This window comes from Falco peregrinus, chromosome 2 (genome assembly GCF_023634155.1).
Source record: "Falco peregrinus isolate bFalPer1 chromosome 2, bFalPer1.pri, whole genome shotgun sequence".
Lineage (NCBI taxonomy): Eukaryota > Metazoa > Chordata > Aves > Falconiformes > Falconidae > Falco > Falco peregrinus.
Genome location: NC_073722.1, coordinates 47,316,633 through 47,334,799, shown reverse-complemented (window position 1 = coordinate 47,334,799; position 18,167 = coordinate 47,316,633). Strand labels below are relative to the sequence as shown.

Genomic DNA, 18,167 nt, shown 5'->3' with positions numbered 1-18,167 from the left:
GTGCATTGCTTAGCAGGAGAGTAGCAGAACTAGACAAAGAGCCAGCAATGATAATTTCTAATTCTGTATTTTAGCAGACAGAATATTGTCCTGCACTTCAAATTAATCACTAGATGTTTAAGGTGGGATAGATGTAATTCTGCAACACTGTGCAATTCCTCAGTTAATGGGCAATGTAACCGAGCTGGTAGGCTGCGCTGTTCAGGATGGTAAGCACTGAGAAACAGGGTCCTTTAGCACAGATGGAGAACCAAGCTAAAATAGCTGTGCTGCTTTCAGTAGATGAACCGGAACATGTGGAGTTGTGTCAAGTCTACTGGGCTGTCCAGACAGAATTTTTTATTTCGGTTCACACTGCTTCCACAGTTTTACTTCCACAGGTTTTCTGACTTACATAAGGTAGTGCTGACCTCTGGTCCAACCCTGCTCCTCCTGAAGTTGGTTTTACTTTTAGCATGATGTGATCAGTTAATCAAATGCTGAGTGATTTTGAAAATCCAGTTCTTTTTCCTCCATTCCTAGATCCTGATAAATTTATGATAAAATTTTTGATGTATATTGTAAGTTCTTCTAAGAAAGGACTTTTCCTTACCAAATATTCAGAATATATGGTGCTGTAATCCTGACTGAAGGCATAAGACTCTATTCTATTGCAAATAATAACCAGTCTATAACATTTTTATTGCATTGATTTAATCAATGCTATTATTTTCACTTACTTGATTGGTTCACAGAATATTCATATTTAATGATCACAGTTCTTTCTGATTTATATCTTTTTACATGGCATTTCAAAGATTATGAGGAATCTCTTGCTTTAATTAATTTACTTGCATTGGAAATTATAACTTCTCCTGTAACTGTATTCTCTTGCTACAGATAAACCTGGTCTTTTCATCTTTTTTTTTTTTTTTTTTTTATCCTGTGCCCCAATTTCCTATTAGAAATATGTTAATCTGTTTCACTCTGCTTCTGACTGTGTTGTAAGTGACTAATAATTTAAGATCTATTATTAGAGCTCACCACACTGTTAGTCAATGTCACATTGTAATTTAAGGCAGTGTGAAATTATCTTAGGATATTTTCCTGAAAGCTGTGGAAAGTTGTAAGTAGTAACCATGTTGATGTTTCAGCCATTTGTAAAGAATTATTTACTTGAATAACTGCTAGGTATTAAGAAAAGGCTACAATGGGAATTTAATTTAAATTTTATATACAAATTGCGAAGCAATTTGGAAATAGGTGGTACAGTTTCATGACAGACAATAAGAGGTAATAAAATTAACCTAGTAGGAATACAGTCTAATCAGATATGCAGTATTTTTCCTTCTTGAGTGAGACCTACACTCAGGGATTGTATGTGCTAATTTATGTCTATTCTGCTGTGGACTTGATTCAATCAAATTTATTATTTCCATTGTGTAAGTACTTTTCACCCAAACCAACAGTTCAGGGTGCTGTTCCTGTAAGCACTGAACAACTAAGTCACAGTCCATGTGCAAGAGACCTATCAATATAGAGCTAATACAGACAAAAAGAAAAACAAAGCAGAAGTATATAAATTAATTACAAAACAGCTCTAACTGAAGAGCTCAGGTATATGTTGTTGCATGGCTTTCAAGATGTTACTGCTTTCAACTATACACTCTGTCCTTATGAAGGCAACTGTCCTGATAACAGAGGGAACAGATCAGGTTGTGTATCTGTGCCTACGTTTTAATTCTTTGACCCATTTGTTTGTCAGCATGAGGACACCCTACTTTGCACTTAAGTGAAAGGATTATTTCCTGGAAAGGACTCAAGTCACTGGCCAACTAGGAGTTAACATTGGTATACCAGTGAGCCAAGTACTCTTACTATTGACTGTTGCATTAGTAAAACCGCACATTTGCAACCACGTTTTTTCCAACTCAACTTGACAAAACCAAGCTATATTGACAAATCAAAGTCTGTCTCTATAATTTCTTGCAGTTTGCTGCAAATTACATTGGTTTTAAGTAATACCTTGTTACCTCATTAAATCCCTGAATGACATTTGTAAGCTAGCAAGCACAGTCTGGGTTTACAACCATTGCCTTTATGTTTTCAGAGTATGTGGAGTGGCAATCCTTTTAACTCTATTGATTATTTTCTCATTTTTGTAGGATGTTTATTTTCATTTCAACGTATCCATTGTGCATATGACAATTAGTTGGTGATATGAATGGAAAGCACTGTTAGAAATTTCTTGCAAGTTATCTAAAATGTCTGAACATTTTCAGGTTAATTGCCCAGATTCATGATGAGTTGTTGTTTGAAGTAGAAGATTCTCAAGTTCAGGAATTTTCAGGTAAATACAATCTCTCTTGCTCTTTCTCCCCCACACCTTTTTCTCTCCCTATAACCTGTAATTTTTCAGATGATAAAGAATTAAGGTAACAAGAAGTAGCACATTGATTCTCATGATTAAAAAAATGTATACTAAGCAGATTTTTCTGAATGTTTTCCTCCACTGACTCTTAGTAGATAAAACATGATATACCCCTCATCTGGAGTTCATCAACATGATTATTTGTGTTTAGTTTTCTTATCAAGAAAACTGTTCCCTCATGTAATATGTGAATCCTGTAAAGCTAAATAATAATACTTTCTCCGGCGTTTCAGAGGGTTTTAGAAGGAAATAAACCAGCTTAAAAAGAATGGCTTGGAAAGTAACTTCCTAAATACTTATTAGTGGGGCCTGTTACATAAAGAAGTGTGAAATTCTTAATGTAAGAATGTAACATCCTGTAATTTCTAAGTTAGTTTACTGCTTTTTTTATATTAAAAGAACTTTATGATGGAACTTTCAAGGTTAAGGGTTAGTAAAAGTGCCTGCCTACATTTTTATCCTCTCATCTGGCTTACTTCCAGGCATTATTTCCTAAGCCAGAGTTTGTCTCAGCATCTGGTACAAATTTAGCTAGCAAACGAGGGCGCATAGGAAGCTGTTAGGTCTCTTCTCCAATAAGTAGTGGATTTATTGCTGTAGGTACCAAATGTTTATTCACAAACTTTGGTCTAGTTTGAAGCCCAACAATGCCTTTGGCTAAAACAATTAGCATGCTGTCACGAATATTTTAACAGAACCAATACAAGAAATATCTTCCATTATAAACTAAGCATCTAAGAAAAAATTAATTGCACCTTCCTGTGTTGCATTCATTTAAACAGTACATTTTGCCATATTAGTCTCATTTCATCACTGATCCCTCTTGTGGGTATTAGTTCATAATGAGAACATTAAACCTCCATCTAATCAAAACAAAGAACCTGAGAAATATTTAAGTTCAATATATTAGGGGCATTATAATGAATTAGGTTAATATATTAACATTTGAACTCTAAAACAGGAGTTCAAATCTGGTTTAAATTAAAAAAAACTGTACAATTTATGAGAGATTGCAGTATCTACTCAGAAAAGGCCAATGTCTAAAAGTGCCAATTTCAGAGTTAGTAGCATGTTGAATAAGATCTACAAGACAGCATAGAAGAATCTTTATTATCTTATTTTAAATCAATTTGCATTAAGTATAGAGCTAATATTATACCCAAAAGATAAAAATTATTCATGGTTGCTTACACATACAGAAAATCACAGATGCTGCCCTCATTGGGTCAAATTCTGATCTCTGCCACTAGTATGAATTTGTAGTAAATTCAACAGAATCAATACTTTGCCAGTATAATGGAAAAAAACTCTAGCCATTGTGTGAATAACAGTAATAAATTATCCCACTATAAAAACATGATGACTAGAGGCTTTTTTCAGAAAACACAAAAAGAGTCCAGTTGAAATACTCAAATGTGTCTGCTCTACACACCACTATAATTAGATGGCATACCTCCATGTTTAGCTGCAGTGTGCAGAAAAAACATAACTGTAAATTCCTTCTTCTGCTTCAAAGCTATCACCATGTAATTGAAGTTGCTAAGATGACCTTTAGGAAATGGACCTGGGCAGTCTAGAGGTCTGAAAAATCTTGGAAATCATCTTTGCACTTAACATAGACTGCCAAGCTTGAGTGTTCAAGATGGAATTCCACTTTCAATCTGCTGACTGAAGATTGATTTTTAGGTTTGTCTCTACTTTGCCCTAAGAGGCAAAGAAAAAAAGAAAATTCTGCATTACAGTAACTTTCAGATACACTCACCTCAGAAGAGTGATACCACTTTTCTTAACACTAACTTAACAGTCTTTTTCTTAACACTAAAGACCAACCCAAGACATTAATTTCCTTCTTGATTTCTTCATTCATTTATTTCCTTCCCCTTTATTCATCACTGGTGAGGTGAAACCTGGAGTACTGCATCCAGTTCTGGGCCTCCCCAGTATAAGAGAGACATGAACAGACCAGAGAAAGTCCAATGAAGGGCCACAAAGGTGATGAAGGGACTGGGGCATTTCTTCTATGAAGAAAGGCTGCAGACTGGGACTGTTCAGCCTGGAGACAAGAAGGCTAGGGGGGGTCTTATTAAGGTATATACATACCTGAAGGAAGGGGGCATAGAGGACAGAGCCAGGATCTTTCCAGTGGTGCCCAGTGACAGGACCGTAGGCAACGGGCACAACTGAAACACAGGAGGTTCCTTCTTTTCCTTATGAGTGTGATTGAGCACTGGCACAGGTTGCCCAAAGGGTTTGGAGAGTCTCTGTCCTTGGAGATACGCAAAAGCTGTCTGGACACGGTCCTGGGCAACTGGTTCTAGGTGGCCCTTCTTAAGCAGTGAGGTTGGGCCAGATGACCTCCAGAGGTCCCTTCCAACCTCAGCCATCCTGTGATTCTGTGTTTTGTAAACGGTTCTGCTACTGGCCACAGAACTAATCCAGGTTATCTTAAAAGTGACTGAATCTTGCTCTTTCTTCAGTGTCATTAACGAGGATTTTGCTTGATCTGAATAGGCAGAGAAAGGGTGCATCTGCACTAGCATGTAACTTCCAGTCAGAAGGATGTTGATGAAGCAGATCTCCCTATTGTCCCCAGTCCATGGTGTGAACAGTTTTGGTTCACATCACAGAGCAGTCTGAGAGCGGTTGACCTAGATTCCTTTCAGATGAAACTAAATAGGAAGACTCCTTTCTCCTAGTCTTTTCCAATTATTTCAGGAGCTGCTAGCTGAGGTAACAGATTAGGTATGTGAGTTTTAAACCAAAGGAGTGTCAGTAGGATGTATGCTCCTAATTCACTTCAGTGCTTTGAAATGCCAAATATGTTTTTTATCCCTTTATCCAAAGTTTTTTTTTTTAGGTCCTTACTCTTCTTACCTTCATTTGCCAATATTCTTTAGCTGTCAGCTTTGTCTTTACATATCTAATGAGCTTTTGTCCATTCACAAACTTTAAATTACAGAATCTGCTGACTTGCAGTTTCCAGCCTGCAGCTTAATGATCCAGAAAGAAATCTCAGTTGTACGCTCACAAAGCTTGGTAAAGATGTGGACTTAAAGCTAAAGAGTAGTATTTGATGGCTTTAATGGACTACAGTTCAGTGCTGTGTTAGTCTCTTGCATTTAGTGTGATCCAACAAGCAATGGCCTACTATTCTGGTACTGCATTCTGATTCTGGTCATGCTTCTGGTCTACTTTTTCAGGAAAGCAAAAACAAATACATGTGTCTCAGTTTTCTTATTTGCAGAATGGATATGAAATCTTAAAATAGATTTATAAATGAAGAAAATAAAAGTAAATAGATTATTTAAATTAGATTGCAGCACAGAACATAAGCTTCTCGGCAGCATTTCCCTTATGGAAGTGTCTGTTTTGTATTGTTTTACAACATGAAAATGTCTATTTGCTTCCAAGACTCTCTGGAGTGGAGGCTGAGAATTGTCGCAAGGCAATCATAATGCTGGTGCTTTCTCTATTCCTGCTTAGGACTTCCTAAGCCACAATAAGAATTTTCAGCACTTTTCAGTATACAGAAATCCAGTTTATAGTGCATCTAATAATCTGTGCCCAACAGATGATTTTGAATCTTTTAAATTTGATGAACAAGGGGCAAGCAATAAGATGTTCTTTTTTTCTAATATCTACTTTTGCACAAAATACTGCATGTAACTTAAGCTACACATTATCTTAGTTTCAGAAGAATACCTTCTTCAAACAGAATCCATCATCCACAGTTTTATAGTATGCATACAGTTCACTCTGCATGGACAAGGCAAAACATCATTTATTTATAACAAGGCTCTGAATGTCCAAGCTTTGACATTTTTTGGAACACAGTAAAGCATGTACTACTCTAAATTGTGTGATTTTCAACAAAAAACGTGGCATATTATTTGCCTCTATTCTCTGTTTAGGGCAAGAACAAGACAGCAAAAGAGCGTTTTACAAATCCTCATTTTCTGTTAGAGGGTGCCTGGAAAGATCAAAACAAAACATTTGGCAGAAATTGGTTCAATTTTGGCAGAAGACTGTCAGCTTTACCATCAATAATCTGCTTGGTTTCTAGCCAGCTTGCCTGTCTGGTTTCCTCACATTCTGAGCTCTCCAGCAGCCCAGGAAGCAGAAAGGCAGATGATATTTTGGGAATGCCAAAAACTGGCCTCTTGGATCTGAGAGGGCTCAGCATCTCTGAGTTCTGAAGTCTGTGTAATCAGGTAGACAGACTGTCCCCAGATCAAACTGTGAGTCTGTCTAGGGACACTGGAAGAGTGCTCAGGAATTGCTGCAGAATCCAATTTTTCATTTTCTGGAGGCTATTTCTGAGACTACCTCTCCACGCTCTAGTTAAAATGCCTCTTTGCCCTTGGATTATTGTGAATGTATTACTGCTAAAAGGGGGAGCACACTTTGAGGTAAAGAAATGCAGATTTTTTTTTTTTTTTACAGTACAGAGATACTTATTGTAACAACTGCAAGATTTGGCTTCTGATGTGTATTCCATATATACCTGGTCAATTTGAAAGGTGAACTTTGCCAGTGATGATTACTGTGCGTTGTTCCCTGTCACTGTGCTTGCTTGATTGCATACATTAGTGGGAAAATTAAATCAAAAATACGTGGTACTTGAAATAACATATTTTGTAGAAATATGTGCATTCACTACTTTGTATTCAATTTCACAGTGCATTAAGGCAATTTTTAAAGGTGTTTTTTTCTAACTAACTTATAATCATACATTATTGATGGAATTAAAGAAGTTAGTTTCTGCACCTGTTCTTACATTTGCCACATATGTAAAACATATAGTTTTAAACTATTCTTCTGGTATTTTACCAGATATAAAATATTTCAGCTGAAATACTTTAAATGTAAGAACACTAAAAGAAGCAGTCTAAGAAAAAAAATCAAAAAAACTAAGCCTAATTATTTTGATATGAAGATCAGTTAAGATTATGACTACCTAAAGAACAGTATCTTAGATTTTTTAAAAATCTGTCAATATGAATTTGACTCATATACAAATTTTTGACTCATGTACAAATTCCATGAAATTTCATTTTGTTCTGCTACAATTTCCCACTTAACGGGTACTGAGGCAGTTGCATAAAAAAGTGCACATGTTCAAAAGGGGACTCAAGTAACAGAAGGACAAAAGAATGAACTAGTCATCACAAGTTAGTGACATTTTCTGTCCTCTGAGCTGCCTTTTTCTAACTTGAAAAACACTGGTGCATAAACTAAAGATGCCTCCAGATAGCTTTCCATTTGCAAAAATCCCTATTCCATAGATCATATGTCTGGCCAGCTTTGACATGCTTCTGGAGTCATAATTTCATAGGTGAGTGAGCTTGAAAAATGTCTTCAGTTCAATAGGGATAAATAAGCTTTTGTTCCACAGCAGGCATGCATGTCTTTTCTTTGTTCCTACTCACAACACTTTCAATACGCATATTTATTCTGGCCAGTCTCAAGAAAATCTAATATATGTTAAAACATATGTTAAAATTTCAGCTCCTTTATGATCTCTTCACTTCACTGTCACTAGTTTTATTTTATACATAGTATTTTAACATAACATACTTAGCACTTACAAAGCATTCCAGGATGAGTATAATCAACAAATCTCATAATTGCTGACTATGGATTTTGAGACAGAAGTTGCAAAGGTTGGGAGAACAGCATTTTACAGATTGCGGTATATGGCTGGCTGCAAAGGAACATTTGAAAATTAATAATTTATGTGCCCTAGATTTACTAGATTCTTGACTGAACAGAAATAATCATTATCCCCAAAGCCTCCAATATAAATCTTAGAAAAGAAGCAAAAAATTAAGAGTGGTAGAGACAGATCTCTCTAAACATTGTGGTCACTTTTGTTAGTGACCACACTGTGTAATGTATATGAGATAAAGAAGATACAGTTGTGTATGTCTGGATTGTTTATTTTGAGCCTTGAGAAAGACATTTTCAAGGTGATGTGAGAGAGTAGCAGGAGAATCAGATATTATATACATAGGTCTGAAAGGAACCTCTCCTGCAATTACATACCACCATGGCATATGGTCTCTTTTATAAATGATCATCTCCGTACAAAAAATTATTCCACTGGGAGACTGTTCCAGAGTTTCATCTCTCCGAAATCTAGAACTTTAAATTTCCAGCCAAAAATGTATTCAACCAACTTACCTATTTATTTTTGTGCAAAGACTTATTTAATTTAAATGCTTCCTTCTTCACTGTGTACTGTCTTGGCAGACTACTGAACAGGAATGGTATTCTAGCTTTTCTTGATATTTCTGCTATCATATATTTATTATTTCATTCAAAATCTGTTGTAAAGTAGATGTAGGCAAATCTTTTGGATGCTTGCAAAGGTGTGATTTCAAAAGGCTGAAATGCAGGCAAAACAGCTTCAGATTTCTTGAAATGAATGGCTTTATTATGCCACTGGCTAAACAGTGGGAAGAGATGGAGAAGTCAGGGTGACAATGAGAAAGAGAACATGGAACTGAACTGACACAGAAAAAAGCAATGTACAAAATGGAGCAAACCCATAGAGAGATTTTTAATGGGTTGTCAAAATGAATGAGGAACCATTAAGTTTGTTCACTGATGTGGCCACTTTAATATGAGCTTTTTAAAATTAAGAGTAGTTAAGAATGCAGCAGAATTCTGATTGTGCCAGATGCCTTAAAGTGAAAACTGTGTGAACCAAGAGAGACAAGTGTTGCAATCATTGCTGCCACCATGAATCCCCTTTTAGGGATAAAAGTTATATGGGAGAGAACTGGTCAAGTTCAGTGGTCTAGAGAACCAGGGGGAAACTGGTCTAACTCAGTGCATATGCAGACAGCATCCTTTATCATACCGCTCACAGCTTTCAATCCATAAGTAGATGCTGCTAACTCATGTTCCATCTTTTGTTGTCTATTGGAGCTCTTTTTGTCAAAAAGTCATATTCCTTCTGTTGCCCTGATACTCTATTGCTGTTTATTTGTCTAACAGCTCAAAAAATAGTAAATTGTACAGAGCTGAGTGTGCCCTTCCTAAGTGCCTTGGTGCGACATACAGAGCTGAGTGATTCTGCATGAGAAGTGAAGAATCCAGATGTTAACGCTCTCACAAAAGCTTTGTGCGGTCGTAGCCTGGTAGGGAGCTTACCGATGGAAAAAATGTTTACCCAGGGACTGACTGGCAATCCACTTAGCCTTCTGAAGGCATGCCACCTGGTTGGAATGCCCTGACGTCTGCTGCATTGCTGACCTCCTGGAGCTGGCAGCTTGTTTAAATTCAGAGTGGGCTTCTCAAGACGGAGACAGTCCAACATTTCTCTATTAATAGCTATGTCGACTTGGACTGGATTTTACATGGATAATTACTTGGGTCAGCGCTTCCCCTTTCACAGTCTGTGGTTGCAGTTTTTGTTTCTGCTTTCCAAAACTGATGTTACGTTCTACACTGGACCATAAACTACCTCAAATCCAACATGAAGCAAATATATAGGTATAGCTGTACACAGATGTGTCAACAAATGTCTCTGTTTCCTCAGCTTTGACACTTCAGCCACTGATCTTTTGTGTTACTACATAATTTGGACTTCATGGACAATCTTATGACAGCTCATTAGCATGGAAGTCAGAGTGAGCCAGCATGGTCTGAGCACCCCACTTCTGTTCAGGCAGGAGCTAGCTATCCTTAACATCATCAAGCCACCCTCAGCGTCACCGATGTAACACAAAATATTGCAGACTACTTTTCATTGCTGGCATCATTAGAAAAGGTTTTGGCAGCAGCGGGAGCAGCAACCATACACAGCTGCTTAAGAGTTCTTGTCGCTCCTTTGCATCTAACATCAGCTGCAAAAGAACTGTGATGTGCATTGAGGGATAACTTCAAAGAAACCTTCCAAGTAATCATGTGGGTTTCGGTCTAGCAGTTACCACCACATATTGCATAGTTCTCAGTTCTGTGGGGCACATGATGACATGTATTATTTAGTCAACCATTCTGTCAGAGCTGTGGAAATTGCTTTATAACTTTTGTTCTAAGGCTGCCGGGTATTCCTATTTCACTTTCGCTAGCCAAAAGTTACTTCTCTTTTTAGATGCTGTTTATCCATTGATTCTCTTTTTGATTTTTATTAGAACAATATTGTGTTGCGGTAGCGATCTTTCTCAAGCAAAACACTAATTGGCATGACCAAGGATGACAAATATGATCCCAAATGATTGATTTGGAATAATTATAGATGCATTTTCACAGTAATAGTGAGCATAGTGTTATGACATGATGAGTTGTTAAGTTACATAAATCATAATGAAGTTTAATTATTTGGATTCTTGATAGCTCCACTGTCCCACAGAGAGGAGTTTTTTACATTTGGTTCTGATCCTTTTACTTTGAAGAGTAATATTTTAGACAGTTCAGACTTCTAGTATTTTTTTCCTAGCTTTTTTTTTTTTTTTTAGATTAAGTTTTATGGCTGCACAAGAAAATTGAAATACATAAAATGTAACCAAACATATAAGTACTGAACTTGAAAGCTGAAAAATAGAGCACTCAGACATGCTGTACCTCTATTTAGAACACATTAGTGCTGTATTTATGGGATATGTAAGTTAAATACTTCTTTGAATTTCACCCTACACCCTAAAAATCAATTTAAAATAAGAAATTGAACCTTCCACAAGACATTAAATTTAACTTTAAAAGAATCTCAAAAAATATTATTTTTTTTTAATATAGAAATGCGGGTATTATATAACAGAATATAAAGTATGTAAATTTTTTTCCTCTATAAAAATTCTAACATGGAAAACAAAGCTGAAGGTTTCCAAATTTACCTTACAGCACTGGTAAAAAGAACAATGGAATCCCTGCAGCAAACCACAGCCTTGGAAGTGCCACTAAAGGTAGGGACAATTCTGAATTTCCATTACCATCTTAGGCATACTTAGCTTTGTATGTTATCTTCATATTAAGAATCTAGAGAACTATTTTCCCTTTCACTTCAATAGTTTCATTTTCATATTTGCTGGTAATTGATTTTTTAAACTATTATAAAAATTCTAAAAGAAAATAACTGGAAAAAACTCTCAGCTTCCATTTTGCAAAGTGTGATTGTTGTCTACTCCTTGTCTTAGCAATGTAGTATGGTAATTTAAAAATCTATTTTGTTTATTGCCATGAAATTTCAGTTGGGTGTGGTAGAGTGAGAAATATCTGCCTTTAAAGACTTTCTAAATGTCCCAAGCATTCATTACTGCTGAAAAATTATTGCAAAAGATCTTTCTTCAGTAATTTTCACTTAGAAAACTGGGTTTTTAACATTTTTTTGTGGATGCCTAATGCCTAAAGCAGACAAAATCATTGGCCACTGTTTAAAGTATAGGACATCATCTACCAGAACATTTGTAAAAACTGAGTAGATAGCTACACAGCTAATGTATCTATCTAGTTATTGGACCTCATTGTAATTATTTTGTAAAATAATTACATTTTTCTCTCTACAAGACTGGTACTCTTTACCCTAGCCTACTGCTCAGTTTTTGTTGTTTAATAAAAAATTATAGTTCCTGGGAATCCCTAAACTTATGGTTTCCAGTTTCCTGAGAAATGGAGTGCTTGCTGTTGCCAGACCAGTCATTCAGCAGTATTACTGAACAAAATTTGGAGGCAGAAAAAAGTTGATGCAGTTTGGTTTGGAAACGTACACGCTTGCACTAATGGAAACGGTTGAAAAAGAAAACTACGAGATAAGTTCTTGCTTATATTTCTTCCTCCAGATGTTCTATATCTATTTCAGCATCTCGGCCACTGTGTGAGGCTTTCTCTGGAGGTCTTACATATTTCTGGGTCCCTATGGAGTGCATCTTTCCCCAAAAAGTGAGGCTAATGAGGGGTATCTGAGATCAAAATTACTCTTTTTCCTTTCCACACTGGAATCCCCCCCTCGCTGTTCACTTAACCCGTGTAAGAACTTGTACTCCTGTTTAACAGATTTGGCCAAGTGAAACCTTTTGGCCATACTGGGATTATACGTTTCTTGCACTGATACTCCCAAGCTTTTAAACCGCATTTTTATAAGTTGCTTACATTATACACCTGTGCTTGCCTAGCTTCTTTTGTTACAAACTCCTTGAAAAAAGAAGTGAGACAGCACACCGTGAATAACAGTATCTAAATATTTTTAATGACAGTATCGGACACCTGGTAATCATGCTGCTGTAACATTCATTGAAATAATCAGATATGGTATTACTGACGGTATATAAAGTGAATAGCAATGCTGAAGTCCTTCCTTGATAGTTCTAGGAGACGTTTTGGTGACTTTGTCAGAGGCAACATTGTTTATACTTTGCTTGAGGAAGTCATTGCCACGAAATAAAATATGAACAATTTAATAGGTTTCTAAGAAAGACAAATGTTTGCATGGTTAATGAGAGTGTTCATAGTTACATGGGCAGAATATCATTTTAGTGTTATGTATTTCAGACTAACCATGAACTGGCAGAAGGTTTCAATGTCCTGTGGACAGAATGGGACACCATCTTAAAACACAGTTTCTTTCACCTCTGTCTGTCTACTGTCACACACTGACAAATTCATCTCGATGCATTAGCAAATGGATTCAATGTGGCATTCCTATAAGAACAGTAATTCTCTGTTAAACAACAGCTACCTTTTAACAGGTGAAAAGAAACACGTTCTTGGACAATAGGTAGCTGTCTGGGGTTTTCAAAGATTAGGACTTTCTAATAGGCACTAGAAGTATTTGGAGATAAGTGTTTCATTACCCTTGCTTTGGTTTCCTTTTCCTGAGCAAATTACTGTAGGAGTCATGACATACTTTTACTCCTACTGTAGATGTATCATAAGGATACTCTAAGTGAATAGGTCATGAATGTATTGATGGCAGAGGCCAGATAGACAACATGAAGTACCAACAGCTTGATCTCAGGGAAGAAATTGAGAGGGATCTTTAAAAAAAACCAAAAAAAAATCTGCATTTCTGTTCATGTTGTTTACCCTTCTATACAGTAAGAAAATGTCTTTAAGGGTTAGAAGTGTTGAAGATGAAAAGATTTTTGTGAAGTGCTCCTGCTCTCCTTCAGCACACTTGCTTCAGCTAAATATGTATTATGTGTTCTGTTAATATGAATATTATTTTTTAACATGGAGGAAAAATGTCACTAAAGTAGAGCACACACACAATCTTAATGGGAGAGATTTCTTTTTCTTCTTTGAGGAGAAGGTTGCTTTATCTTTGAAGTAGCTTCTTTTCCAAAATAGAGTCCTTGCTAATGAGGCAGCTTTCATGTCAGAACATCTACTGTGTAACAGAGCACCAGTAACTGCAAAACAAACTGAAATAAAACCAAAGCAACAACAAAAACACCCCAGAATTGGAAAAGTGGATGATAAAAAAACCCTAGTATCTTTATGCATTACTAACAAGGTTGCTGATTATAAACACTCTTGATTTTGTAGGTCTTTTGAGAAGTGTAGTAAGATGAATTTTACTTTAGCATGTTCCTTGCAATTCAGTAGCATGTATTTGCAATTTCAAAACTGAAGTTTAGTCTTAATTGTTAAGGTATTTTAATTAAAATTGTAATGATAATTAAGTATTAATAGATATGAGGGACATTTCATATTGGATAGGCATGTAGTCTAAAGCAGTATCAACATCCAAATGGAAAAGCAAAAATAGTAATCTTACTATATGTGATGTATTTGTTTGTTTAATTTTTTTTTTTTTTTTTCTGACAGGTTCCGTTGAAAGTGATTCTTACCACAGGGAAATCATGGGGGTGTATGACAGAATTGCAGGAGATGTAGAGCAGTCATCGGGGATGTTATTCAGTACCCATACACCTCATTGGCCTATGCTGATTCCTCACTGAATCACTAGGCAACAGCGCTGCTGGATCTTTCATAAGCACCTAATACTCTGCATGTGAATTTTTTTACTTCATTTTGTCTGTAGCCCTAGGCAACAGCAGTGAGATAAAACTGGTTTTTACCAGTTCATTGTGTTTCCTTTAGCCAAGGTAACCAGCAGGGAGCTGCTTTTGTTCAGAGCTAAATTACTACATGTAAGAAATGAAGCAAGACAACATTAACCCTTTGGGAACATGGCAAATATGTTTGAGTTAGATGGATGTTTAGACTTTAATGTTAAATATTTTCTGAAGAGCTTGCGTAAAAATACTTCTAATCTGGCACTATTTGAGCTGTACCAGCAAGTGCTTAACTGTTGTGTTCGGCTTATTTTATATTTTGTGAGTAGAAGGCTCAGTTTGCATCACATATTAATTGTTATGTTCCACAGACTTAAAAAAAGTTCTTTGGAAATGAAGAGTCTCCAACTTAATTTATATTTAGGATTTTGGAGCAAAACAGGTAAACAAAACTGGGTGCCTAAAGGCATGAAAAATAACCAGATTGTTGTCAATCCAATTAATTTCAAACTCAGTTTATACACTGTAGCCTTAGCGTACTTTAGAGGAAGTAGTACAGATTTGCCTAATCTATTATTTTTATTACTGATGTAATGCTAAATATTGTTAAGATAAATTTGGGGATTCAGCCTTATACTTTTTAGTATTCAGGTTTCTACTTTAATGTTTGGATTTGTTACTGATATACGGGTTTTCTGTAGAATTTATTCTTTAAATGGGTTTGTTTCATAACATTACTGGTTGCCAAATTCTGCCTCCATGCTTGTGGAATATGAGACTGTCCTCCAAAAAAGTCTACTTGTTATTTAGAAGCTGAAGTCAAGCACAAAACTTTTAAGCAGTGTTCAGTATCTTTCAGCATGAGACCTCAAATTATCAAAGTAATATAATTTAAATTTTAAAAGTCTATTGTTACAGAGATTTTGCAGCAGTTTAAAGTTGTATCATTGAACAATTCTACGTTGCACTTAAAAGCACTGAACTATTAAACATTGTTTTTCTTATGTTGCATATTAATAACATGTAACCTGCCAGCTCAAATGAGCCAGTCAGCTCTTAAAATTAGTTCTTAGCAGTGGTCATGCAAGCAAAGTCAGAACCTTCTACATATTAATTGGTAGTCAGCTGTTCAGTTGGGGGAGAGTCCAGCCTGCATGGCTGTGACACTGCACCAGGTCATGCGAGCAGAGGGTCTGATTCCACCTTTCCAACAGAGAAGAGATTGTACAAATTTTCTTCTGCTTTTTGCCATTTTCAAGCCTTCTGTGTTTGCAGTGGCATTGAATAAGTGTGAAATGTTCTACTCTCTCATCTGTTTCACTCCTCTTGAGGACCTGCTGTTTTCAGGGGGCCTGTACTAATTAAGCCTTGCTTCTCGAAGGCTACATTGCTAACCTTTCTACTATATGAAAGAAATCAACATTTCTGTACATTTCCCAGCTGATTTCAACTTTGTGTATGTTTCTTTGGATGCAGATAGAGAAGCGTATTTTTTCAAGGCCTGAGCAATACTAGGCATACCTTTCAGCCTACCAAAAACCAGAGACACATTTAAGGACATGGAGAATCTCGATCATGTCCAGTGAATTGACTTCTGTTCAAATATGAAGCTACAGAAATGCAGAGGTCACCATACAGAACAAATTTTCAAACACAGCCCGTCACAGAAGACTGCCAGTCACAGTTCCCCAGACACATGCACTTTGTATAGATCGTCATACAGTAGGCAAAGTTAATATTTTGTTCTCCTTGTGTTGCAGAGAAGAACTGCGAGCTCCTCTGGGCACCAGGTTTACGCCTTCTACTTTTACAACTTTTCTTTCTGGTTTTAAATTTACAAAGAGTCAGCTAACAAAAGGACGAGAACCAAGCAATAAGGGCATCGCTTTATCACATGTGACTGAGGGCTCATTCTGCATACACTGGTGTGAGAGCAAAAGGCAAACTGGCATAATTTTTAAGGATTGGTGATGACCAAGATCTCAAGACTTGGTGCAGTTTGTGTCCCCACAACTTACAGGATGAGTACCATGAATTCAGGTTATCTTTCCAGTGCTACAGATTCTTCAGTAAAGAAAATGTGTTTTCTTCTAATTGCAGCCTGTCAGTGAATTACCGTATATAGATTTCTGGCGTAGCTAGGTGAGGACCAGAGCTCTTTGGTGTACGTACAACCAGTATCTGCTGTACTATGAATTACAAATACTGTGACATGTTCTCTAATCTTTAGGTTCTGTTCTGCTTGGATAGCCAGGTGAGTATCTAGTCTTCTCTCTCTGCCCTGTGCTACTGTGTTAAGGTATAGATTCTGTGGATTATTAGATTTCTGAGACCTCTCTGAAATGCTTTGGCTTCAAAGTTCCTTAGTTTTTAACTCGTAAGATCCCAGATAATGAGAAGAATGCTGTGTCTTTGGGACAATTTCTTTTACTTCGCAATCCATTCCCACTGCCTTCCCAATATAGGTTTTGGGAACTGTTGGATTTTTTGAATTGTGGAATTGTAGAAGTAAGTATCTCTTTAGCATGGCAGTAATTTCCTTGAACAAGCTGGCTGAGATAAGGTAGTGTTTGCAATTCGTTTCCCAACAAGGTCCTCTGGACAAGGCATCAGTTTTACCACACTTGTGTGCTGATCTATATATAACTATAAAATGAAGGCAGTGCAGTTTTTCCAAACCCTAGACAAGCTACCCTAGAGCATGCCTGAATCTAAAGAGCCTTTATGGGAAAGCAAGGCCAGTCCTGACCACAAATTTCCTCTGAAATAAATACAGGTGAAAGTATTATGTATTTGAGGACTGCCAGGAATTCCTTTTGGGTGGCACAATAATTTCACACCAGAGGACTCAAGACCCTTATTATAATAAATGACCACCTTTTCAGGTTATTTTGGTTCTGCATGAAAAGGACTGTAAAACATGGATAAGCTGGAGCAGGAGCAATCATAAGAGCCCTTTTCAGTCCTTAAAAGTCTCAATTTGATCTCTAAAATTATTCCCTTTTTCTTACAACCTATGAAGAGGTACTGGGAGAGCAAGAAACAGATCTTCTCTTTAAGTGCAGAACCCTACAAAAGTACTGATACAATGAGTGTGGGAGATCACAGGATAGATGGGGAGAGGGGAATAGCTGGGTCTCCTTAGTTTCAGTTATCTTTTGTGGGCAGAAATTTCATTAATTGATTCTATGAACACAGTAATAACCCCTTTTGAACTGATTTGTGTCTTTGGGTTTTATTTCAGTTGTGTCTTTGGTGGCCTGAATCTTCCCTTAGAGCATCTGTAAATCTTTTCATTTCCCATGTGGCGTAGTAGGGAAGGAATACTATTTGAAAACACTTTAACTTGGTGTCTGTGAGAAGTGCAAGAGCACAGCTATTTTCTGGCACTTGCATAGGCATAGCATGGCAAATACATACCTGCTCAGGACTTGGATCTTTCAATGTCCACATACCACCATGGAATGGCAGGACTCTGATTTTGAATGTTGATCCAACTTGATAATAACCATAGTTCAAATACTGGTCTCAGATTTGATGTGAGCAAGACATTTTAAATGTGAGGAGAGAAAAAAAACCCTCTCAGTTTTTGAAAACAGAGAGTAGATTGAGAGAATGAATCTGCTAGAGCATCCAGGACATCATTTGTTCTTGATAATGATCAAGAAAAAGCCCTTAAAAGTAAACTCATTTCATTTTGGGGAGTTGACAGAACCTGTTCCTGTCATTTTCTTATTTAATCTGATTTGAAAAGAGGCCAAAGAATGGGTTGAAGGTTGTATTATGCCTTCCTGATA

General features: G+C 36.6%; 1 protein-coding gene across 1 annotated transcript in view; it reads left to right on the top strand.

Annotated features, from left to right (window-relative positions):
• Positions 1–16,744, top strand: part of POLN (DNA polymerase nu) — a 106,202-nt gene extending 89,458 nt beyond the window's left edge. The window contains exons 22-24 of the mRNA XM_055795448.1: positions 2,262–2,329; positions 11,258–11,319; positions 14,180–16,744. Of these exons, the coding sequence (XP_055651423.1) occupies positions 2,262–2,329; positions 11,258–11,319; positions 14,180–14,248 (199 nt within the window). The 3' untranslated portion in view covers positions 14,249–16,744. The remainder of the gene's footprint in view (positions 1–2,261; positions 2,330–11,257; positions 11,320–14,179) is intronic.
• Positions 16,745–18,167: the final 1,423 nt, after the last annotated feature.